The sequence below is a fragment of the Rhincodon typus genome, chromosome 14 (assembly GCF_021869965.1).
Source record: "Rhincodon typus isolate 14 chromosome 14, sRhiTyp1.1, whole genome shotgun sequence".
Taxonomy (NCBI): domain Eukaryota; kingdom Metazoa; phylum Chordata; class Chondrichthyes; order Orectolobiformes; family Rhincodontidae; genus Rhincodon; species Rhincodon typus.
Genome location: NC_063345.1, coordinates 42,306,184 through 42,331,183, shown reverse-complemented (window position 1 = coordinate 42,331,183; position 25,000 = coordinate 42,306,184). Strand labels below are relative to the sequence as shown.

General features: G+C 41.0%; 1 protein-coding gene across 1 annotated transcript; it reads right to left on the bottom strand.

Moving 5' to 3' along the window:
• Window positions 1-6,798: 6,798 nt before the first annotated feature.
• On the bottom strand, window positions 6,799-22,676 carry LOC109928388 (tetraspanin-7-like). Its single transcript, XM_048605167.1, has 8 exons — window positions 22,501-22,676; window positions 14,655-14,843; window positions 13,430-13,504; window positions 11,712-11,798; window positions 10,365-10,520; window positions 9,687-9,770; window positions 8,520-8,601; window positions 6,799-7,807 (listed from the first exon to the last, which is right to left on the bottom strand). Exons 1-7 carry the CDS (start codon window positions 22,588-22,590, stop codon window positions 8,533-8,535), a joined length of 750 nt encoding a protein of 249 aa, XP_048461124.1. The 5' UTR covers window positions 22,591-22,676; the 3' UTR covers window positions 6,799-7,807; window positions 8,520-8,532.
• Window positions 22,677-25,000: the final 2,324 nt, after the last annotated feature.

Sequence of the window (25,000 nt, the reverse complement as noted above, 5' to 3'; positions counted from 1 at the left end):
GCCACTAATATCCATTACAAACCCACCAACTCCCACAGCTACCTGGACTATACATCCTCACATCCCACTTCCTGTAAAAGATGCCATCCCATTCTCAGTTCCTCCATCTCCATCACTTATGTTCAGATGAGGCCAACTTTGACAAGGGAACCTCCAAGATGTCCACATTCTTCCTCAAGAGGATTCCCCAGCTCTGTTGTCGACAGGGCCCTCAATCGGGTCTGACCCATCTCCCACACTTCTGCCCTCACCCATTTCTTCCCTCCTGCAAGAGGGATAGGGTTCCCTTTACCCTCACCTACCATCCCACCAGCATCCACATCCAGAAGATCATCAGATACCATTTCCACCACCTCCAGCAAGATGCCACCACCAGACATATTCCCCTCCCCTCCCTTATCTGCCTTCTGCAGGGACTGTTCCCTCTGGGAACTCCTGGTCCACACTTCCTTCACCCCCAACACCTCCCCACAGCACCTTCCCCTGTAATGGGCAAAGGTGCAACACCTGCCCATTTACCTCCTCCCTCTCCAGTATCCAAGGGCCCAAACATATCTTCTAGGTGAAGCAACACCTCACCTGCACTTCCCAGAATCTAGTCTACTGCATTCACTGCTCACAATGTGGGGGAAACAAAGCATAGACTTGGTGACCGCTTTGCGGAACATCTACATTCTGCTTGCAAAAAAGACTGAACTACCTGTTGCCTGCCACTTCAATGCACCACCTTGCTCCCTGGCCAACATCTGTCTCCAGCTTGCTAGTGTTCCAGTGAAGCCCAACACAAGCTGGAGGAACACCTCATTTTCCGCTTGGGGACCCTACAGCCCTCTGGACTAGAGTTCAATTTTAGGGCCTAAACTCTTCCATGTCCCAGGCCCCCATCCCACACACTAGGCCTTGTTACCACAGCCTGCCACTACACACCCCCTGTTAGTCACTAACAGTCCCCATTAACAACTACTCACCCTCCCAGCCTGATAGTTAGCAACTCCTTTGTTTGTCCAACTGTCTTTCTCTTTGGGCTCTATCCTATTGGTTACTCCCTACTTTCTGCATCTAAACCGATGTTTTCCCAGCCATCGGTTCTGAGGAAGGGTCACTGGACCCAAAACATTAGCTCTGTTTTCTCCGCCACAGATGCTGCCAGACCTGCTGAGCTTTTCCAGCAACTTTGTTTTTGTTCCCGATTTACAGGATCTGCAGTTCTTTTGGTTTTTAAATTGAACTGTTCAGGTCAGGAATGGGAACTTCAGCCCAGGATGTTGTGGTGAACATGCCAAATGAAATTAATCCCTTCTGCCTGCCCTTGGTCCATACCCTGCCATTCCTTGCATATTTGTGCTTATCTAAAAGTCCCTTAAGTGCCCTTATTGTATCTGTCTCCAATCATTAATCTTGGCAGTATGTTCCAGACTCCTACCACTAAAAAAGCTTGCCACTCAAGTCTCCTTATCCCATCTCACCCTAAATACATGGCCCCTAGTATTAGACATTTCAACTCTTTTCCCCAGAGATTGACTGTCAACCCTATCTATGTGTTTCATAATTTTATGAACTTCAACCAAGTCTCCCCACAGCCTGGTGTTGCTCAAGAGAAAACAACCTGAGTTTTTCTAGCCTCAGCTCTACTGTACCCTCTCCAAAGCCACCATATCCTTCCTGTAATGTGGTGACCAGAATTGAATGAATACTCAAAATGTGATCCAAAGTCTTGAGGCTGCAACATGACATCCTGACTCTTATTCAATTCCTCAAGCAAAGGCAAGCAAGCATGCCATATGCCTTCTTTACCATCCTATCTACTTGCATGGCTACTTTCAGGGAGTTATGTACTTGAACCCCAAGATCCTTCTGTACATCAATGCTGTTCAGGGTCCTGCCATTAACTGTACACTTTTCCTTAATATTTGATCTCCCAAAGTGCAGCTCACTTACCCAGATTAAACTTCATCTGCAATTTCCCCACCCATACTTGCAAATGATTTATTTTCCACTGTATCTTACATCAACCTTCTACACTATCCACAACTGAACCAATTTTGAATAGTCTCCAAACTTACTAATCTACCCATTGACATTTTCATCTAAGTCATATGGAGCCTGAAAAACACCCTTTGCCTTCTATAGGCAAGCCAATTCTGAATCCACACTGCTGTCACCATGGATTCCTTGCATCTTAATCTTCTGGATGATCTTGAGGCACCTTGTCAAAAGCCTTAAATTAAATCCACGTAAACATCTACTGCTGTGCTCAATCACTTGTGACCTCAAAAATTTCAATCAAGTTAGTAAGACATGACTTGTCCTTCAAAGCCATGCTGACTGTCCCCAACTAGGCCACACTTTTCCAAATGTGCATAAATCCTATCCAAGAATTCTTTCCAATACTTCCCCAGCCAGAGACACTCACTGGTGAGTCTGTAACAGCTATAAAATTGTACTTGTTCACTTCTATCTGCAATCACAGTCATCTGTTTTGTCTTGACTTTCATACATTCAAAACAGAGCCTTCAGTTTTTGTCATGTGCAAATTCTAGCCCTTAGTTGATTGAGTCTGTACTTTTGATCCCTGTCACATTCACTATCATTTTCAGCATTAATACCTTTACCTTCGTCTTGACCATATAGCTTTATTTACCACCATTCCCAAATTTTAATCCCATGCTCCCACAATTCAGTTTAAAATGCTCTCTGCTTGCCTCGTACATCGTTTGCAAGAACACTGGCCTCAGCACTTTTCAGTCAGATGGTCCATTGGAACAAATCCCTCTTTCCCTCACTATTGATGCTAGTACCCCACCAACTAGAAGCCACTTCTCCCCCCCATTTGATCCACATGTTCATCTCTCTACTATTATTCTTTCTTACTCCACCCTGATCTGTACCATGGTCAGTTAGCTCATTCCCCTGCAGCCCTCATCCACAGAAGCTGAAAGAATCTCTGGTCATTTGCTTCACTCAGACTAATATAAATTGAGCCACACCCAAGAGACAAGACTGCCTCCTGGTACAAAGGCTGCAGGTAACTTAACTGCAACACATGGAAAAGCAGTCTGTAGTCCAGCTCAAAATCTGAGCCAAAGCTGCTTGAACTTAAACACTTGCCATAGGTGTATTTGCTCTGGACCAAACTGGTATCCAGGAACTCCATGCTTCAACTGTAACATTATGTTACATCATTCTTCATGTGTTCTAAAGGAGTTAGATAATTGTATCAAACTTAAATATATTTCATTAAAATGAATGCCAATTGTTTCAACCTTTAGGAATAAGCAATTTTACATTAAATTTAATCACTTACCATGTACTCACCAGTTACTTTTCACTCCTGTAGCAGAGCAAGGATCAATTTCTCAGTTGAAAGTTTAGGCCAAAGCAAAAGACAACAGCTTTACTTTCTTCCCCTGAATTAAATTTGACATTATAAAAAAGGTCACACTAAGTTATGTTACATACACTAATACAAAAAGGCCTATTGGACTTCATATTGAGGACCAGTTTCAGCTGGTTCTAAAACATTGCTCTTCACTAAAATCCTTGAAAAGCTTGTGACTGGCAGCTATAGAATTTAAACTATACATTTCACTTTAATGCCAGCTACAAATGAAGGCAAATTTGTACATAAATTTAACCTTACCCTTTAACAGCATGCAGTCCTAGGTCAAAATAAAGTTGCTAGCCAAATTCATATACTCCTATCACAAAAGGCTTGGTTGACCTATTTAGTGAGGATCCAGTTTCAGCTTTTTCACCATTACTGTTTTTCTACTGGAACTAAAAAAAAAAAAATCAAAGAAACCTTGAAGGCTGACAATTACAGAAATTAGACTGTAGACTTCAATTTATTGCCAAAGTAAATGTAGGTTTTCTTACTCAAAAGCTGCACACGTTCTGTACAGCATTGTGACCCAAGTCACCAGTGTTGAGGACTGTGATAGTGAGATACTCGACCCATCAGCTCTTAAGGAGCTGATCATTGCAAATTTGGTGGGATTCTTGTTAGGAGTGGGTATATTAGTAATCACCTAACATGTGCCCCTACACTTTAAAGAAAGTGAAAAGTGCACCTGCCCTGTATAAGATTATACACAGCTAACAGTTCATTAAGTATTCAGCATTCATAACAGAAAACACTCAATATTCAATCTTAAGATTTGATAAGGTATGCAATTGGAAATTTCATTCAGAGTCCAGAGAAGAAAAAAATCTCAAAATTAAAGATAGGTCAAACTGATATGGATGATTTAGACAAAGGCACCAAGTGATATGGACTCAATGTGGGTAAACAATGATAGAGATAAGCCATGATTAACTTAACTGAGAGATTCAAGACATTAATAGCTTATTCCAATCCTGAGATTTTCCACAGTAAAATAAAATCTAGCTTGAGGAAATTGAATTCTATTAAAATAGATTTGGGATGGATTTGTGGTCCAAACAATAAATATTAACAGCAATCACAAGTAATGGGCAAACCAGACAACAAATTAGTCAGAGTACAAAAATTGGGTCAAAGTGCTGGAGAAACTCAACATCTCCAGCAGCACATGTGGAGAGAGAAACATGTTGAGTCCAATAGGAGTTACCTTTAGAAACCACATCAGTTCCGAGGACACGTTAGACTCAATGTTAAATTACTTCTAGACAGATGCTGCCAGACTTCCTAATTTCCACCATGTTTTTATTTCAGATCTCTAACATGTGTCTTTATTGTATGACAATTTCTATTTTGGGATATTTATTTCATTAAAGTCATCAAAACAGGCTGTTCAGTTTTCATCCTGCAACATTGATGGCAAATGTTTTATAACTTTTCATAGTTCAAAATCACTACAATCAGAATTGTTAATTTACATCTTAAATTCCATCAGATTGACAAGGTTATCAAATTTCAGAGCTGATGAGTTGGAGGTGCTAAGTGGGTATTTCTTTGTGGACACTTCTTGCTGAGATGAGTTAGGTTAAAATTTGACAAAGGAGTTCATAACAGGACTACTACAAATTAAGGCATGACTTAAGGCGAAATATTGGGTGTTGTGCAGAGATTTCAGAAAGAGAGCAAGTCTTGCTCTGTCATATTTTACATGAGTTTCAAACAAGCTTCATCCTCTATGATAAGCCCCATAATCCTTAAAGTTATGCCAGAGATAAGATTGTGTCTTTCACAGAAAGCTGTTCTGTGCTGTTTTTCTTGCAGATGGGTGCTGTCATAGCTCCTTCAAACAGGCAGTTGGTAAATAGCTCGAGTTCTCCCTGGGTGATTTTTTTTTTTTTTTTAAAAAAAAAGTCAAGGAAATAGGAGTCAAGGCTCAGACCTAGGAAGGCTTTTGCTTTGTCAGTCAAGGTTTCTGCTGGCTGCTGAGCTAGAAGTGCAAGTCCCCCATTGCTAGACTGAAGTCCTGACAGCAAAGCTTCCTCTTAAATTCAAAAGGAACACCTTTGTTTCTTCTGGATTGGAAAGAGACAGCATCTGAGAACCATGACTTTTGTTGAATTGCATTTTTGCTAGAGGGTATGTTTATGGAATGCTGCCTTGGTTAGAACAGTTGATGATTAGTGGTTAAGTAATTCTTGTACTTCAATAGAGTTAAAGTTATGCCAATTCCTGTATGAATAAAGTGTGTTGTCTACAAAAGCAGTAGACTAATTGAATCATGTAAGTGTAAAGGTTAGGGTTTAGGCTATCTCCTTACATCACTTTGGTCTGGAAGCCAACCTCCCATCCTTGGGCTCCATTAGACTTCATTGCTGGCAGCCTTCCTGCAAAAAACCCTCCCAATCTGGCAATGCTCTCTTCCAACCTCTAAGATACAGAAGCTTGACCACATGTGCCAGCAGGTTACAGAATAGCTTTTGAGCTGTTAGACTGCTGAATGGACCTTTAATGTCAAAATAGTGAAGATCTTGCTTTGCAGTTTTAACCTTGTATACCTCACTAAGCACTATGATCTATGTCTTTGTTTACTATCATCTGCTTGCAAAACAAAGCTTCTCATTGTAGCTGCATGTACCCAAGTACAATACATCAAGTCAACTTGCACTACTCAACTAATGCCATGAAGTTTGCCAGAAAGATACTGTCAAGCTGGAGGGGGTTTGGAAGAGGTTGAGCAAGATGTTGTTGGGAATGAAATGTTTGAATTAGAGGGGCTGAACCTCTTCACTGGAGTGTAGGAGGTTTAGCGGTAACCTGATGGAAGTTTAATAGTGGTATGGAGAGAGAGTGGATCGTTGTCTCTTCTCTCCCCCTCTTCCTCCCCCCCACACCAAGATGGAAAATTTCAAGACTAGGGGGACACATTAAGGTGAGGAGAGAGATTGAGACATTAGGCATTTTAAGGTAGTTCTTGTGTGGGGTGAACTTCTTGATGAAGTGGTGAATGCAGGTACAATTAGTGTTGCAGACATTTGGATGGATACATGAATAAGAAAAAAGGCAGGGAGGGATGTGGGCCAGGAGTAGCCAGCTGGGCCTAGTTTAGTTTGGGATTATGTTCAGCATGGACTGGTTGGACTAAAGGGTCTGTTTATGCTGTAATGACAGTTGATGTCTACAAGTTGTCACAACTGGACATTCACACATCCACTTGTCCCTACTGGACACTTCCTTAATCCAATTATCTTTTTCTATGCAATAGGATTGAAACTCTAGGGTTGTGCAGAATATTGTTTGTACATTGGAACAAATTTCCAAGCCAATTGGGGATTAAAAACAGGTTGCACAAAGCACCAGATGGGGGTGTGGTGTGAAAGGTCACATGTAAACAGACCTGAAAGAAATTGGTGTTGAAAAGATCAGTGACTAGCTTCCAATTTATTTTAAAATCAGGTAGTTTACATAGAGGAAGTTACTGAAAGATATTACATGTTTCATTACACTGAGGTTTACACCTCTACACATTGTCCAGTGCCAACAAGTGTTGAAAGGTAGTACAAGGAGGCATAAATAGAAAATCTACACTACATTGTGTAGAGAAAACTAGTACTCATCTCTAGGTCTATGCTCATCACCTTCAGTGTTTACCAAGGTTGCATTGGCAAAGGTTGATGTAACTTGCAGCATGGTTCAGGTTTTTCTATTCAATGCCAAATCTCATTTACTCAAGTGTTACATTATGCAGTCAAATTAATCCACTTTTGGTCACAGTTACAATCTTATGGACTGTCTAGCATTAAAAGTGCACTTTTAGAACACTAAAGTGATGAAATTAAATATGGAAATCAAAATAATGGCCATAACAGATTTGCATCATTGGTCACCCATATGTGCACAAGATACAACTAAGTTTATGGCATTAGTGCATTTTAGATGCCTTGTTTGAAGTCATCCCAATTTAAGTAGGCCATACTTTATGCATGGGAGAATAAAGATATTAAACAAGTTATCTAAGAATAATATTGCTCTGCTTTAGAAAATGCATTAGTGTCTGTAAAATAGTTCAAACCCACTATACTGTAGAAAAATATGCTTTAGTGTTCTGTTCCTTCTATAAGGAAGTTGTAAAAATGTAAAAAATTGAGAATTTTGCAAACAGTGATCATAAATCCAAAGTGAGAAAATCTTAAATGCTGAAAATATTCAAGACAGTAAACTTATGGCACTGAGCGCAACTACAACTTAAGTCTACATTTCTTACTAACCAATACAGCCTTCAAATCTATACCGAAAAGAAATGTGAAAAATTTAAAAAGTTACTGCAGTCCATCACACCATAATGCAAAATATTTGTAATGTTTTGCTTGGTGTAACTCCACTGGCTTGGTTCCTTTTAACTGCACTGAGGTTCAAGTTGATACAGGCATCCTAGAGATGGAGATAAAAGAGATTGTGAATTGCAGTCTGAAATGTTACTGTAAGGTTTATTAAAAAAGCTTAACCTAGATGTGAACAGGCTACACTTGAAGCCATTTAGAGTTTTGCTGACATGGTTCCAGGTTTAGTGACCAACAGGAATTTTTTGTGGGGGTGGGGAAAAAAGAAAGAATGAATCCTATAGTGTAGAAGCAGGTCATTCAGCCCATTAACTCCACACAGACCCTCTACAAAGCATCCCACCCAGACCCACAACCCATCTTATCCCTGCATTTCCACAGTTAGTGCACCCAATCCACATATCCCCAGATGCTGGGGATATTAGGTAGGTCAATCCACCTAACTTGCACATCTTTGGTCAGTGGGAGGAATGCCAGCCAGACATGGGAAGAATCTGCAAACTCTACAGATAGTTGCCACAGGATGTAAATCAAGCCTAGATTGCTGGTGCTGAGGCAACTCTGCCAACCAGAGCCACCCTGGAGAGGAGGAAAGCATAATACTTGGGCAGCTGGATTTTGCTTAAATCATGCAAATCCTGTACTGATTTTTGTATCATGAAAGGAACTGACTGGGTTTCTCCTCACCAACAGGAACTGGAATATCAAATGCATACCAGACAGACATTGTTATAAATACATGGAATTTTACTACAATACACAAAACTGGTTGCTGAAATCACAAGTGGTTTCAAATTCATTACCTGGTTAGGTCTGTTAAACCATTTCATATTGGTTGTTTGTGATGTATCTGGACAGACAACAAGCCAGCAAGATGCCAATCAACTGGGAAGTAGATACAGCAGGGAGAGAGGGGAAAAAAATTCAGTGTAACTTTCAGACATAGCTGAAACACAAGATGTTTGCATGATTCCTTAACACAAGGTACAATACATAGTAGAGTTCAAAAAGTTGCACACAGGTTTATAGGGATTTGTAAACTTGACAGGCTTGAAGTATTGTCAAACATCTGTACCTTGGGTTGTGGATGAGGTTGACGACTTGTTTTTGTTCAGACATTTTGTCACCATGCTAGGTTGCTTCATTGGAGCTTCCAATGAAGCAATGTATTCTAGTCTGCTTGGAACTCACCATAATGGACCAGACAGTATAAATTCCAATGGTGATGAAACATCTGAACAAAAACAAGCCAGCTCAGCAAGCAAAAGCCAACAACCTCACTTGACAGGCTGTTTGAGTATACTTGCAATTTGGGAGAAGTGTCCAATCTTTGATTCATAGGTGTAGGCAGATGTGTGCAGATGATCAACCTGTGATCATTAGTCAGGCAATGCAGTAGGTTATTGCACAAGTCATCTATACTGATGGAATTTAAGACTGCTCGAAATCAGATGGGGCTCAGTGTGAAAGTTCAGTGACTGGACTAATTTAATGGTCAACATTGGCCACAGCCTAAGTCTGTGGCCATGCTGCAATACAAGCAGATAACTGCCAATTTGTTCTTGGACAGATGACTATTCAGTCCAGTTAATGATCAAGACAGATTAACTCTGTAGTTACAATTAGTCAACTGCCCTAGTTAAATTGGTCATTGGAGATTCACCCTATCTGGAAGAGTCTTGCTATGATTTAGTTTCAAGTAGAACAAAACTAAATTCAAGTCAAAGTGTTTCCTCATAATCTACAGTATGATCAAACTGATGCCCACTACAAAGTGATCTTCTGAAATGGCATTCAACAACATTTTAATATTGAAAATTAAAACTCTGCTCAAATTGAGAAAGATGCAATAGAATCTAGTCAAACCTGGGTTGCTTGCTATAGGCTAATCAGCACAATTTTTTGTAGCTCAAGACCTATATTCTAAAGTCTTTGACAAGAGTCAAGTTAGAGCTGGTTAGAGGGCATACCTGGAAAAAGCCAATTCCAAAAGCAATTCCAGCAATGATTCCTATGTTTTTCTCCATGAAGTCAATGACCAGTACACCACAACCCTGCAATAAAGGCATTTAAAAGTGACTTATCTTTACAAGCTCAGCTTCCTCAGACTAGAGATGAATTTACAACCTTTGAAAAAAGTAACCAACATTAAAGTTGGTGAAACTTTTAACCAAGGTATAGAGTCAACTGTCAACCTCAAACAGCAAATATTAATTCAGCAGGTTCAGAATGTGCATTCTTAACTATTCTATATAGCAATGGCATAGCCCAAATCAGGAAGCCAGAAAAAGGAATCAAGGATCATGACAAAATTCTACAAAGTTGAAGGGGAAAATCAAGCTTGCATGCTAAAAGCACTGACGAGGTACCAACAGGAAGTTGGTAGTTAACAATTGAAGATGCTGACATGGGCAGTAAAGATTCATGAAAAATCAAAACAGATGAACCAAACAGAACAGACTAGATAAATCTCAAATTGCAAGTTTATCTGGACTACATTTTGAAATCTCAAACTTGGTCTTGAGCAAGTGACTTCATAGAACAGGATTCAAGTAGAATCCTACACGTTTTAAAGCTGAGTTTGATCAGACTTTGAGCAAGGTGGTCACTACTGTATCAACTTAGAAGTGGAGCATCTATAGTCAAACCTGTTTGAAGACTCGGTCTTTGGCTGTAGTCATGTTTTTCAGATCACCAGGCTTGCAGTCAGAGTTATTTCTACAGCAGCTAACTGGGATTCCACTTATTTTGAAGTAAGCAGTGTCATTCCAATCTGTGTAGTTCTGAGCACCACAGCAATGCAACTAGAAAACAAGGCATAAACTTCAGTGTATGGTCTATTAAGACTACACAGTTCTTGTATGGCTGCCTACAATATAGTTTGATTTGTATGAATTCCCCACAGAAGTAATGACTTATAGCCAGTACACAATAGTTTGAAAGCTAACCTCTCAATACAGCTGTGTCAGAGAAAAATACATGGGACTTAGGGGAATGAAGCTATCGCTTCCATAGTTTTTTGCACCAAATTGTTCCAAAATTTGTTTATTTCCCAATATATAGTTAGTCACCTATTGACTGCAGCTCACATGAAGGCATCTCTTTTACAGCTAAAAAGAGATTTTGCTTATTACTCCTCTCTAACATATGGTATCCAGAAATATTAAGTACTAGTCACATCTTCCTGCATGGAACCCTACATCTTGAATTTGCCACTGTGCATTCACATTAAACTAAACAACTTAGATCTTATGTTGTCAGTGACTGAACCTACTCAGTAGATACTACTGCTGAAGTATTACCTGCCTTGCTGCTGAGATTTTTTTTTTTTTAAAAAAATTACTTTCTACTCAAATCCCACACCACATTAGTTTGAACCCTACCCAATAGGGTTAGCAAACTAGCCTGCAAGGACATTGCTCTTAGTTTTATTCAGGTGCATCTTCCCCAGATGAGATGCCAATCCAAAGCTCATCCTCTTGCAGCAGCCAGTCATCTGCTGATATTTCTGGCATGCTATTGCATGTAATATGGAAGCTATTGCATGAGAGAGATTCTGCTTGATGTTTTGTTAGCTCTATAGTGTCTGCATTTTCATATCCTCTATACATTTGTTGCTGCTCACCTACAAAATGTCAAATTTTGTTTCACTATTGATCTGAAGAGTACCTTCTCATTTAATTGAGAGAAGCTGCTAAAATTGCAAGCTGCTGTTTTGATGGCCTGAACAGATTGCCAAGCTGGCTCATTATTCAAAACTCAGACAGACATTAGCTTCAAGTGGCTACATTTCTTTCCTTGTACAGCATTAACGTTGTGCTGGAACCTATTTGAAACTGGAGTTGGTGAAACTACAGATCACAGAAACATAAGGGTAGGACAGAAAGGTATTAAAGATGAAGGGTAGGAAAAGGATCCTGTGCCCTACATCAAGGTGATTACAAATGAAAGAAAACCCAACTCGTCAGTGACATGCCAGTTATAGTCTTACTTACATTTTGCTGAGTGTAATCCACTAGTGAGTCTGTTGTATTGTATTTCCGCACAGCATCTTTAAAGGAGTCCTTTAAAGTGGACTTGATCTAGAACATGAAATAATTTGTAAACAAAGCTCAGTAAAGCTTTTATCAGAAAAAGATCACAGCTTAGCACATGATCTAAGCCTTACACCCAAGCCTGATAAAATTTGTTCTCACGATTAAGTGAATGTGACAGTAATACAAAAGCAGAGGCAATGAACCAAGTCCGGAACTCTTGATGCAACAGTTGTATAGCAATAAGCCAAGATTTTGCAGCTGCTCAAGTACTGGCAAGAGGGATTCTGACACTGGTATGATTTTGTTCTTATTGTACAAGGGCTAAATTCACAATATAATTTGGCAAAAAGGGTTCTGTATCTTAAGTGCAATGAAAATTGAAATGCAATTTTCATAGCAACAATTTTGAACAAGGTACAAGATTTGAAGTATTCAACACATGCTTGGAATATTGTTAACTGAAAGCAATATTTAAAGGGTAAAAATTTGCTTCAGTGCAAAAGAGCAAGCTGGAGGAAACACCAGGCCAGGCAGCAGAGGAGCAGGAAAGCTGATGCTTTGGGTCAGGACCCTTCAGAAGTCAGGAGGGGACTAGGAAAGGTTGGTGGGATGGTAATAGGTGAATGCAAGTAGGCAGTGGTGGGGGATTGGTCAGGTCAATGAGGTAGGGATGGTCATGGGAGGAGGCTGGGGAGGGGAGATTTTGACACTAGTAAAGTCCACATTGAGTTGTAGACTCCCAAGGCAGAATGAGGTGCTGCTCTTCCAGTTTCCAGGTAGTGTCTTTGTGACACTGGAGGAGGCCCAAGATGGACATGTTGTCCAGGGACTGGAGTTGAAGTGGTTGCTTGTCACAAACAGAATGCAGGTGCTCTAGAGAGTGGTCCCCAAGCGTCCACTCGGTCTCACTGATGTAGAGGCAGCCACGTTAGGAGCAGCAGATGCTATAGACCACATTAGCAGATGAGCAGGTGAACCTGTCTGATGTGAAAGGTTTGTTTGGGGCCTGGGATGGAGGTGCGGGGCAGGTGTAGCACTTCCTGCCATTGCAGGGAAAGGTGCCAGGGCTAGTGGGGAGTGTGAAGTGGATGAGGGCATTGAGAAGAGAGTGGTCCCTCTCAAAGTTGAAGGGTGGGGAGGGAAGTATAGCCTTAGTGGGTAAAATCATTTAGATTGTCACATTAAAATTATGCACCATTGAATTGCATCTGTAAGCAAATGGACTTCAGTTGCCAAGTCAAATTGTGATACATCAGGTAGTGTCTTATTGCAAAGACACATGCCACGATTGACTTGGAATGTATCAGCTATATGCAGACAAATTCTTAAAAACTTTCCACACCAAAAGTGGTGTTCAAACCTCTGAGTACAGGAGATTCTTGACACTGACTGCTAGCCAATTGGCATTCCTTTTATTATTGTGGCCTCCAAAGGAAAGTGCAGGAAATTAATAAAGTTGGAAATACCTACTGTTGATCTAGCTTCTAGTCTAGAATAGATGGGTTGAACTATTTCTTCATCAGGCTTTCAGCACTTCATGCATATCCACAAGGATGCACTTAAGGAAGCCACTTTAATCTTTGCAGTTTAGTCACCCAACATTCAGCAATACTTTTGAAATTAACTTGAATACAAACTTAAGGGCACAATATTTTCCACAAAAAAGTTGTCTCTACCTCATGTCGAAAGACAAACCCAGAAATTCCAGCTACAAGCTGTGCCAAGAAGAGTAGTGACAGGATCATAGCATACTGGGGTAGAAAAACAAATTAAGATGGTGTTATTGACTCTACATAATCTGCAAGTGCACAATAAATTGTTTATACACTAATTCTTGATTTCTTGGAATAAAGTTGGACAATTTAATATTTCAGTAGAGATTAATTCTCCAACTGCATAGTTTAAAAATTGGTCATGTGCCAAGAAATGAAAACATTATAGCAAACACTATCAAGTGCACAAATGAGAACATGGAGTGTGACCTAGAAATAGTGTTAAAATTTTTGGTAGTGAAAAATCTCAATTTTCATTTTTGGAGAGAAGTATGATGCAAAGTATGCAATACATTTTGCTACATTGTATTTTATAGTTTGCATTTTGAAGTGGGGGCATGTGGGTTTGGGTCCAAGATGAGGTTGAAATTGTTACATTGGGGAGCTAATGTAGTGGGAATGTTTGCAATGGGAGAACCTTCCAGATAGGCAAAATGAGGTGCATTGGCTTGTTTTCTACATACAATGATCAGGATTGTTCTTTAAATCTACAGCTTGGAATGCTTTTGTTTCAGTTTGCTGGAGTCCTGGTTGATTTGGGATGTATTATGCAGTTTCTCCAGAAGTGTTAGTTTACAAAACTTAATAGGTTACTTGTAAGTTTTTATTTGAAAATTGAAGTACTTGGTAGAATTCTGAAGGAGTTATAAAGCCAAGATAGATTAAACTGTATTGCAGCTGATCAAGACAACAGCTATCAAATTTTAAAGCCTGGTAACCAGAAGAAAGTTTAGGCCTACATGTGATAGCAAAGCAACTGATGACTCCTGAAAGGGGATGGAACTGGAATTTTACAGTATTTAAAATTTTACTTTATGCAGATTGCTCAGTTGATTCTAAATATAAGTTTGGATCAAGACAAAGACCTACATAATTAAACATAATTCAGAGGCAACCTTGTAATTAAGTGATCTGTTGAGATTACAGCTTGAAATTGGTCTTGTTCACTAGATAAGTTGGGATTGCATGGGATACAGACTCCATGACTGTTTGTGATACACATTGTAACTGTTTAATTCAATTATAGTTAGTAAAACCAAGCAGAGGTAACATTCAAGGCTTACACAAGCTTCCTTTACTTTAAAGGTCACTACAAAAAAGTTGCCATAGAGATTAATTAAAATCTTACCAGTTTTAACATCCATGTACTTCCTCGGCATGTTGCAAAGCAGCCAAAGAAACCAAATATGACAATGGCTGCACCAGTTCCAATGAGTACATAGGGAGCATTTGTACTTTTCTCAGCCAAGAGAGAGAGATATTCTTCTAGACTCACTTTGCCCCATACACCCACTGCCAAAAGCACACCACCTGCAATCTAAGAATGAACAATTGAATTGTAGAGACAAATTAACACCCTGTATGAAAGTCACTGGTTAGGACTGCAGATATGAATTTACAAGTGTGCATACAATTGTTAGAAGATATTTAAACCAACCTGCACTGTTTGAGAATGGTCAAATTACACTTGTCATGGTAATTGTTTGGGGATGGCTACAAAAGCAGTCAAGTTGAACTGCTGCAGCCCATGTGGCAAACAAACAAACAATCTGTGCCATTATGGTGTTCATGTTTGCAACCTAGTTACATAAAAAGAAACTGCAACAGGGTGGAGACTTGCAATATAGTCTAACAATTCTTTAGCTCATTTTAAATGCAGTTGTTTATATACAAAGTCTAGGCCATGCCACAATTTAAGTCAATAAACAGCAAACTGATGCTTAAATACTTATCTAGGCTCCATTACCAAGGGCAGCACAAAAAAACTTCCACATTTAGTTTTTTTTTAAAAACGCTTTCAATGTTTAAACTTCTTGTAACAGTTACAATTGAAAAAGCAAGCTTGAAAGTCTAAGCAGTGGTCAGTTAAGCAATTTTTAGTTCAAATAAGTGGAGGATAAAAATCTACAGCTAAAAGCCAACTTTAGACCTAAAGAAAACCTGTTTTGTCTAACTAAAATTAACTGGTTCCACAGCTCTATTGAACCTTTAGGCAGAGACCATATTTGAAGCCATTTCAGAAACAGTTCAATCCAAAAAGATGACCTCAGCATTTTGCCTGCTTGGCCAATCAGGCAAACCTTCAAAGAAAAGGTTGCATGGTCTTTGGGCAGTATAAGTGCCAGTAGGATGTGTTCTTCAGTTTATGTTGTGTTGCAACACTAGCATGGAGATTACACCTTTCACACTGAAAATATGGGTGCATGGAGTAGGTTAAGTTGAACATCTGGTTTTACAACCAGCCATCAAGGCAGGACACTAGTAGTATTCAAAATAGGGCTGCCAATTCAGTTGGAGGTTCCCTAGGAGATTGATTACAGACCATCTATTCCACTGATTTAATACAAAATAAATCCAAGTCCACTCACTTGAGTAACACCTTTGTGGTTCAAATCACAAACATGAACCACCAAGAGATAAGCAATGGGGAAGCAGCTTGATTTGACAAGTCAGCACTATAAAAAACCTTAATAGCCATAAAACCAAGAGAACCAGAAAGAAGTGTAAGGTGTAGGTGGCTTGAGGTACAATCAAGCTTCCTTAGATTACAAATTACAGCATGTGGGGTTATTTGGAAAATAGTAATGGTATTTTTCTTTTATATCCATACTGTTAGAGCAAGCTATTTTATTCAGCACTAACCAAGTGCCCAAACTGTATTGAGATGATTCTAAATTGGTCTTTCAGCTCTGCTTCAAGGAGTTGCTCCACACAGAACAGCTGCCTTGATAGTGAAGTAGGATTCAGCATTTCTCCCAAAGTGGCCAGTTAACTTTAAGACAACAGGTTTCATTTAGTCAGATATGGTGCAAACAATACATGGTTCCATGTCTAATAACCAGAAAGAGGTTGCAGCCCTGACCTCAATTCATGTGATAACAGTATGGAGCTGGAGGACCACAGCAGACCAGGCAGAGGAACAGGAAAGCTGATGTTTTGGGCCAAAGATGCCACTTTCCTGCTCCTCTGATGCTGCCTGGCCTGCTGTGAAGTGTGGAGCTGGAGGAACAGACGATTCCAACATTGGCAGTTCTTACTATCTCAATTCATGTGATGTAGCTAGAGGAATAACAAACATCAATTCCATTGTAGAATGTTCATATTCAACCAGGTTAAAAACTTAACACCACATTTAAGACTCTGCTTAGCTCTGGAAGTATTTGGTGGCTGGTCCCCCCACAGCATCTGCTGTCAGTGCAGAGCACAATTAGAATATTGACTTAAAGCCACACATTAGAAGTGCAGTAATAACTTGTTAACACAAGATTACTGCAGTGGGGGGGTTGCTCCACCAGCATGTCACATCTAAATGCATGTGCGTAATATTGAAGCAAATTTTTAAAAATCAAGCTTTTGGTCAGGAAGCACCTCATTCTAGAGAAGGTGAATGAAACTTGCGGTTCATGCAGCTCAAGCAGGCTTTGGCCTATACCATGTGCCTAATCAGCCCTCACCCTATTCTGCCTTCTAAATTAAAGCTGATCTACCTTCATGTTCACATTAGTATCCTCAGCCACAAGTCAGAGATACTTCACTTCATGCAAATTCAATTAATGACTATGCTACCAGTCTTCTAGGTAGCAAGTTCCAAGATTCACCACACTGGTATATGCTTCAGTCCTTTGTGGCTTGCCTTTTACTCAGGCTGGTGTTTTTATTCTAGAATCAGGACAACATCCTTTGAATGTCTATCCTTAAAGAACTTGCAAAATCACCTCCCATGCTTAATACAAGCCTCATTTCCTAGATCTCATGGAGAACACCCACGAGGCAGGGAGTCACAGGTGACCTTTGTCTACACTGTCAGATTTCTTTAGGGAAGAGACTGCACTGAACTATTGTCCACTAGTGTTTGCACAATTGAAGATGTTTGCTCCCATGTTCAATTTCTCTTGAATGGAGACTGCAAACCATGCTAGTTATTAATGACTTGTGAACCAGATCACTTTGGACCTCACTTTCCAGAGTTGCACCATTTAAGAAATACTTTGCATCTTTGTTCTGCATCCTGTCAGAAGTTAAATTCTACCTGCCATTGTCTTGCCTACTCATTCAGGTAGTCCAAATCTTCTTTGCACAAGATAATCTTCCTGCTAAATTTGAATAGCCTGCAAATGCTACAATTGGCTTTCACAAGGAAATCACTGCTTTAGATTTGAAGTAGTTGTTGCAAGGATCAGTGCTTGGCAATAGCCCAGAGCTTCTGAACCTGAAAGTTACCCATTCATATACTGCTTAACCATGCCATTAGTGCAATGTTACTTCAATCTCATGCACCAGTTGTTTACTAACCTCTTGCACAGTATTTTATTGAAAGTCTCCTGAAAACAAACATTCATTGAATCCCTGTGATCAAGACAGTCAATTCTGGTTTCCCCTTCAATGGGGATTGATTGGGAGGTCAGTCAATTACTTCAAGTATTTCTTCCCAAAATCAGTTTAACAGATCTATGGTGTCCCAGTAACATCAAGCACTTTTCCAAAGAATGCCAAGTTCAGAGCTAGAAATTTCACCAGACCCATGTCTTTTCCCATACCCCAAAAGGTTGAAAATACTAAGACACCATTGACAAGACAATTTGTTAGGCAGAGGTGTAAACAAAGGCAGGCAAATTTTATTGAAGTGGACAAATCATGATCCTAACCACTGGCAAAGCAAGCTCAAGGCTTAATTTAACTGAAAAAATCTCAATGACACTACAAGTTAAAGGGGAATGACAGTTATGGTAACTTAGATCACAAGACAAAGAAATGAGATTAGGCCATTTGGTTCCACAAGCCTGCTCCATCATTCAATAAGATCATAGTTGATCTGACATTCCTCACATCCATGCACCTGCCTATTTTTCCATAAACTAGATTCTGATCAGTCAGGGAAATGAGCATCTCAGGCTTAGATGTTTGCAGAGGAGAGAGTACACAAGGCCACACCTCTCCAGGCTTTCAGCATGAACAGCAGTGGGGGCATTCAGAGCAACCTGTTGACTAGACTATATTGATAGTGAATAGGTATGCTAATTTTAAGGTTTGCTATATTCACTCATCTAATTTAGAACAATTGCATTCCTGTCCCCATCCCCCCTCAAAAAAGGCAATATCCATTTCCACCCTTTTATAAGGGAGGCAATACCACTTCAACAGCATGTTCAGCCATATCCTCCATTATCTACAAGCCAGTTGTGCACTTTTAGAAAGTAGTGACACTTAAACACTTCCTATTCTTGCCAGGCAGGTCAAGGTGCTCATCTTGAATCCTTTCAGAAATAGCCCACCTTAATTTGATGGTTTTGCAGAACTTCTATACTTTTGACAAGCAGATGTTTCGTTACATGCTCCCTCCCACCATTTTGTCAACTACTGTCTCCCAATATACTCAATCCCAGCCACAGTTTCCATTGTACTAGGTTTTCATCAGCTGCTGAGGTCATGAATGTATGTCACTGAACTTTTGCATTGGCTCTACAGGTACAGTTGACAGCAAGAATGGTCTTGTCAGTCAGATTTTTAAAAACAACTAAGTACCTGCATTTGTTGCAGGTTATAATGCTGGAGGATGAATCCAGCATTATAAAGTGGCATGGAAGTGATTTATTGTTCATTAAACAGCTTGGAACAATATATTCAAGGTTCAGATTTATCAAAAACATTCCTTTAAAAGTGGAAGGTTCCTGCAATTGTGTAATTCAGTGCTTTTCTCCTAAAAAAAGGACTCATGAATTACTGACCAAGTCTACTGTTCACATTTCAAACAGGCTATTGAGAACAAGATAATTCATGGTTTTATTGCATCCAAACTGTCAAAGCAAAGGCGGCACAAGCAGGTGAAAGTTATGGAAAACATCCAAATTAACTCAACTAATATCAAATGACTGAGCTAGAACATTTAAGCATGACCCTTTCATCTCCATTTATAAATGGATGTTGCTGAAGCTGGAACAAGGTTAAAAAACAAAAATTTGTATTAACATTTCACTGTCACCAGAAATCAAGACATCCACCTAAACAAGCAAGTGGATCTTTGTCCAGCATTCCCCATGCACTGCAGTGTCTAAGTTTTGTTCTGGCGAGGGACTTTAACCTGGAACCTTGTGACTCAAGGCAAGAGTACAACCAACGCTCACAGCTGACACTCCCAAATCACATCAACAGCATGTCACTTCATTGGAATAATATTCCAGGAGACCAAGAACATTAAACAACTTTTTTCCCCCCCACCTGTTAAAAAGGACACCAATACAAGGTACAGGACCAAAGCCGTACATTTTAACAAATGACTTAAAGGGAGCAAAGTAGAGGTTAACAGGGCATTCCAGATATTTGAGCCAAAATATTTAGCCAGCTCTAAATACAGGCAATGGTGGTGCTGTTGAACCAAGGGAATACTCAGACCAGAATGAGCATGCAGAGATCAGAGCTGGAGATGACCAGAAAGAGGCTTGTAACAAAGTTATGCAGGGGTTTGAAGAATATTTTATTCTAAAGGCTCTTAAACTAGGAGCTAGTATTGATGAGATACCAAGGTGTAGAGCTAGATGAACACAGCAGGCCAAGCAGCAGAGGAGCAGGAAGGCCGATGTTTTGGGCCTAGGCCCTACTGCTCATCTGATGCTGCTTGGCCTACTGTGTTCATCCAGCTCTACACCTTGTTATCCCAGATTGTCCAGCAACTGCAGTTCCTACCATCTCTGGTAGTATTGACAACTTTGTACAAGACCACACAGGCTACAGCATTTATGACTTCAATTTCCAGGGGTAGAACAGAGCACAAAAAACAAACTTTCATGCTCCAACACCCAAGTAATAAACAGATTCACTCCAAGTCCACCTCCACCACAGAATGATCAAAGCAAATTCAACAGCACCTAGCACAGAACCTGAATGTTTAATTAGGAGGAAATAAAGTGCATTAGGATCAGTTTAAGACCAGCCCATAACTACAACATGGCAAATCTTTCGCCACAATGAAAAGATTTAAGGTGATCCATGCAATACCATGCAGACATGTTCTAAGTGTTAAGAAATCACTTTCCGTTGAAAGTTGTAGTCTGAGACATGCATATTCAGTCTTTATGGGAAGAAACTGAAAAAAGTTTCTCGAAGACAAGATAACCCTTCATTAAGGGACGAGACAAGTCAGTCTTATTTGGCTGCGCGAGATTAAACGGTGCAGTGATTTTTCAAAAAAGTTACCGTAGACAAGGAATTTCCTCATTCCCTCGAGGCATTGAAACCAGCCACTAGCGGGAAATCCGAAACAAAGCAGGAACAAGAGACAACAAGGTGCAGGGCTGGATGAACACAGCAGGCCAAGCAGCATCATAGGAGCAGAGAGGCTGACGTTTCGGGCCTAGACCCTTCATCAGAAAAGGGGGAGGGGAAGGGGGTTCTGAAATAAATAGGGAGAGAGTGGGAGGCGGATAGAAGAGGGATAGAGGAGAGGATAGGTGGAGAGGAAACAAACAGGTCGAAGAGGCGGGGATGGGGCCAGGAAAGGTGAGTGTAGGTAGGGAGTTAGGAAGGGGATAGGTCAGTCCAGGGAGGACGGACAGGTCAAGGGGGCGGGATGAGGTTGGTCGGTAGGAGATGGAGGTGCGGCTTGAGGTGGGAGGAGGGGATAGGTGGGAGGAAGAACAGGTTAGGGAGGCAGGGACGAGTTGGACTGGTTTTGGGATGCGGTGGGGGGAGGGGAGATTTTGAAACTTGTGAAATCCACATTGATACCATTGGGCTGCAGGGTTCCCAAGCGGAATATGAGTTGCCGTTCCTGCAACCCTCGGGTGGCACCGCTGTGGCACCGCAGGAGGCCCAGGATGGACACGCCGTCTGAGGAATGGGAGGGGGAGTTGAAATGGTTCGCGACTGGGAGGTGCAGTTGTTTGTTGCGAACCGAGCGTAAGTGCTCTGCAAAGCGGTCCCCGAGTCTCCGCTTGGTTTCCCCGATGCAGAGGAAGCCACACCGGGTACAGCGGATGCAGTATACCACATTGGCAGATGTGCAGGTGAACATCTGCTTGATGTGGAAAGTCTTCTTGGGGCCTGGGATGGGGGTGAGGGAGGAGGTATGGGGGCAGGTGTAGCACTTCCTGCGGTTGCAGGGAAAAGTGCCGGGTGTGGTGGAGCTGAAGGGGAGTGTGGAGCGGACAAGGGAGTCACGGAGAGAGTTGTCCCTCCGGAAAGCAGATAAAGGTGGGGAGGGAAAGATGTCTTTGGTGGTGGGGTCGGATTGCAGATGGCGGAAGTGTCGGAGGATGATGCGTTGGATCCGGAGGTTGGTGGGGTGGTACGTGAGGACGAGGGGGATTCTTTTTTGGTTTTTATTGCGTGGACGGGGTGTGAGGGATGAGGTGCGGGAGATGTGGGAGACACGGTTGAGGGCAGGAACAAGTCGACTTTGAACAAAAGGAGCTTCTGAAATAAGCACTTTGGTTTAACGTTCGCACGAACTGGGAGAAAGGAAGACATCCAACAGCTGTCAAAACGGTTAACTACGAAATAGTTTACACATTTCGGCCCACTACCTTCCAGATTTCAAGTGCAGATTCAAACAACGAAACGGCTTCAAGTGAGTTGAAAGTGTTTTTTTCAGAAAAATAAAACTTTTTCAGCCTAAACGCCGATGCTCTTTGAGACCCTGTTTGGTCACCACTTCCTCCTCGCCCCATCCTGAACTCTTAACACCCCAGAGATTTTAATAAGATCAACATCGAGCAGCCTATAGTCCGACACCAGGAAACTCGCTGGGATACCGAGCGGAAGGGAGGGGGGAGAGGGAGAGGCTTTGAAGCTGAGAGTTTGTTCTTAGAGAACAAGAGGTAATAGAGGAGCGTTCTGACACCACCACCACCCCCCCAAACTTGCAGCCAGGGGCCGCTGCCGCTCTCTTTGTGTAGCCGCTACTCAGGCTCCACTTACCCCGGGACTACAAGAGCTCGGTCTCCCAGGAAGACACCCCGGTAACTGACTTACACACTCACCCAAAAGATAAAACTGAAGACAATGAGGAAGGTTTTGAGACAGGTGATGACTGGCTTGGTCTGTAGACGTCGAGACGAAGACGCCGCCATGTTTCCACCGGCAGAGCGAGCGCAGACCAACTTTAGTCCTGCCACAGCGTCCGGAAGTGACGTAGTTAATAACCACTTCCGTTCTCCACTAGGTGAACCTAACTGCTGATCAGGCTGACGGTCAATTTATCCAGACCGTCAACTTTTCTGGCTGTCAATCACGCCAACTGGCAATCATCCTAACTGACAATTATCATGACTGTCAACTTATCCCGTTAATTATCCTGTCAATCACATCAACTGACAATCATCTTGACAGCCAATCATCTTGACTGTAAATCACGTCGCCTGTCAATCACCTCACTTGTCGATCACACTAACTGTCAATCATACCAACCATCAATTAATCCTATTGTCAATCATCCCAACTATCAATCATCCTGACTGTCAATTATCCTAACTGTCGATCATCTCAACTGTCAAACATCCTGGCACTCAAACATGCTGACTATCAATCTATCCTATTGTCAATTATCTCAACTGTTAACCAACCTGTCTGTTAATTATCTCTCCTGTCAATCATCCTGACAGTCAATCATCCTGTCTACAATCAAACCTACTGTCAATTATTTCAACTATCAAACAATCTAACTGTCGATCATCTTTAAAGGGAGTAACTAACAAGTTTAATCTAAAGAGAATTCACAGAAGCAGAGTTCAAACCCATGGTATTCTCGTCCTGCGCTATGTGGTAAGTCTGGGCACTTCCAGTGCCCTTGGTGACAATGCGTGCAGGAACTGTGTCTAGCTACTCTTTCATAGCCTCCCTACAGTGTGGAATCAGGCCATTTGGACCAACAGGTCCACACCAACTCTCTGAAGAGCATCCCACCCAGACTCACCCTGACCCCACCCGACCCGTCTAACCCTGCATTTCCCATGGCGAATCCACCAATTCTACACATCCCTGATCACTATGGGCAATTTAGAATGGTCAATCCACCTAACCTGCGCATCTTTGTGATGTGGGAGGAAAACGGAGGTCCTAGACGAAACCCGCACATACACGGGGAGAATATGCAAACTCTAGACAGACAGTCACCCAAGGCTGGAATGCTAACCACTGAGCCATTGTGCTGCCTTTGTTTCCTGTCTGCCAACCAGTTCTCTATCCATGTCAGCACACTACGCCCCTATCCTATGCGCTTTAATTTTGCATAATCATTTCTTATGCAGGTTATCAAAAGTTTTCTGAAAGTCCAAATAAACCACATTCTTTAGCTCCTCTTATCAACTCCATTAGTTACATCCTTGAAAAATTCCAGTAGATTTGTCAAGGATGATTTTCATTTCATAAATCTATGCTGACTCTGTCCTATCACTGTTTTTAAGTGGTCAGCTATTAAATTTTTTTATAATGGGTGGTTGCATTTTCTCGCTACCGATGCAAGACAAACTGGTGTATAATTCCCACTTTTTGCTCTACCACCTTTTTTAAATAGTGGGGTACATTAGTTATCTTCCAATTAATAGGAGGTGTTCCAGAGTTCATAGAATCTTGAAAGATGACCACCAGTGCATTTCTAGGGTCATTCCTTAAATACCCTTAAGATGTAAAATATCAGGCCCTGGGTATTTATTGGCCTTTAATCCCATCAGTTTCCTCAATGCCATTTCCCAACTAATACTGATTTCCTTTAGTTCTTTTCTCTCTGTGTTCCCCGTGTTCCCCAACATTTTGAGACGTTATTTGTGTCATTCTTCGTGAAGGCAGAACCAAAGTATGTGTTTAATCGATCTGCCATCCCTTTGGTCCCCATTATAATTTCCACTGTTTCTGACTATAAAAGCCAGGTTTTGTCTTCACTAATCTTTTACTTTTCAAATATCTACAGAAGGTTTTGCAATCAGTTTGTATATTCCCACAAGCTTACTCTTGTACTCTATTTTCCTCCTCTTAATCAACCCCGTGGTCCTTCTCGCTGAAATCTAAACTGGTCCCAATTCTCAGTTCTTCTGCTTTTATTGGACAATTTTTACAGCCCTTCCTTGGATCTAATGAAATCCCTAATTTCCCTTGTTATCTAAGGTCGGGCTGCCTTTCCTGTTTTACTTTTGTGCCAGGCAGGAATGCTCAATGTTGCAATTCCTTCATGATCTGCTTAAATGGTTGTCATGTCATGGACCAGATCAGACCTCCTCAAAACCCATTCAGAATGTAGCCTAGGCCCTAATTTTTAAAAAATATTTTATAGGTAAATGTGAGATGCTCTGTTCCAGATGCAATTCAATTGGTCAAACTCCTCAATGTTAAGCAAAACATAATTTATTCAAACACTATAGTTAAAATAGAACAAAAGAAAGATAAACTTGGTATGACTTAACTCTATTGGAAAACCTAACAGAATAGTAGATTATTTTACTACTAAACAGTAACTGTTCCAATATAGTAATATCCCATAAACACACC

Excerpts from the sequence above, each read along its gene's own strand:
- LOC109928388 (XM_048605167.1), bottom strand. The coding sequence starts at position 22,590 with ATGGCGGCGTCTTCGTCTCGACGTCTACAGACCAAGCCAGTCATCACC. Across the intron at positions 14,844-22,500 it reads TCTTCAGTTTTATCTTTTGG|ATTGCAGGTGGTGTGCTTTT; the intron begins GTGAGTGTGTAA and ends GTTCATTCTTAG. Across the intron at positions 9,771-10,364 it reads AAGACCGAGTCTTCAAACAG|GGTTGTGGTGTACTGGTCAT; the intron begins GTTTGACTATAG and ends CCTTTATTGCAG.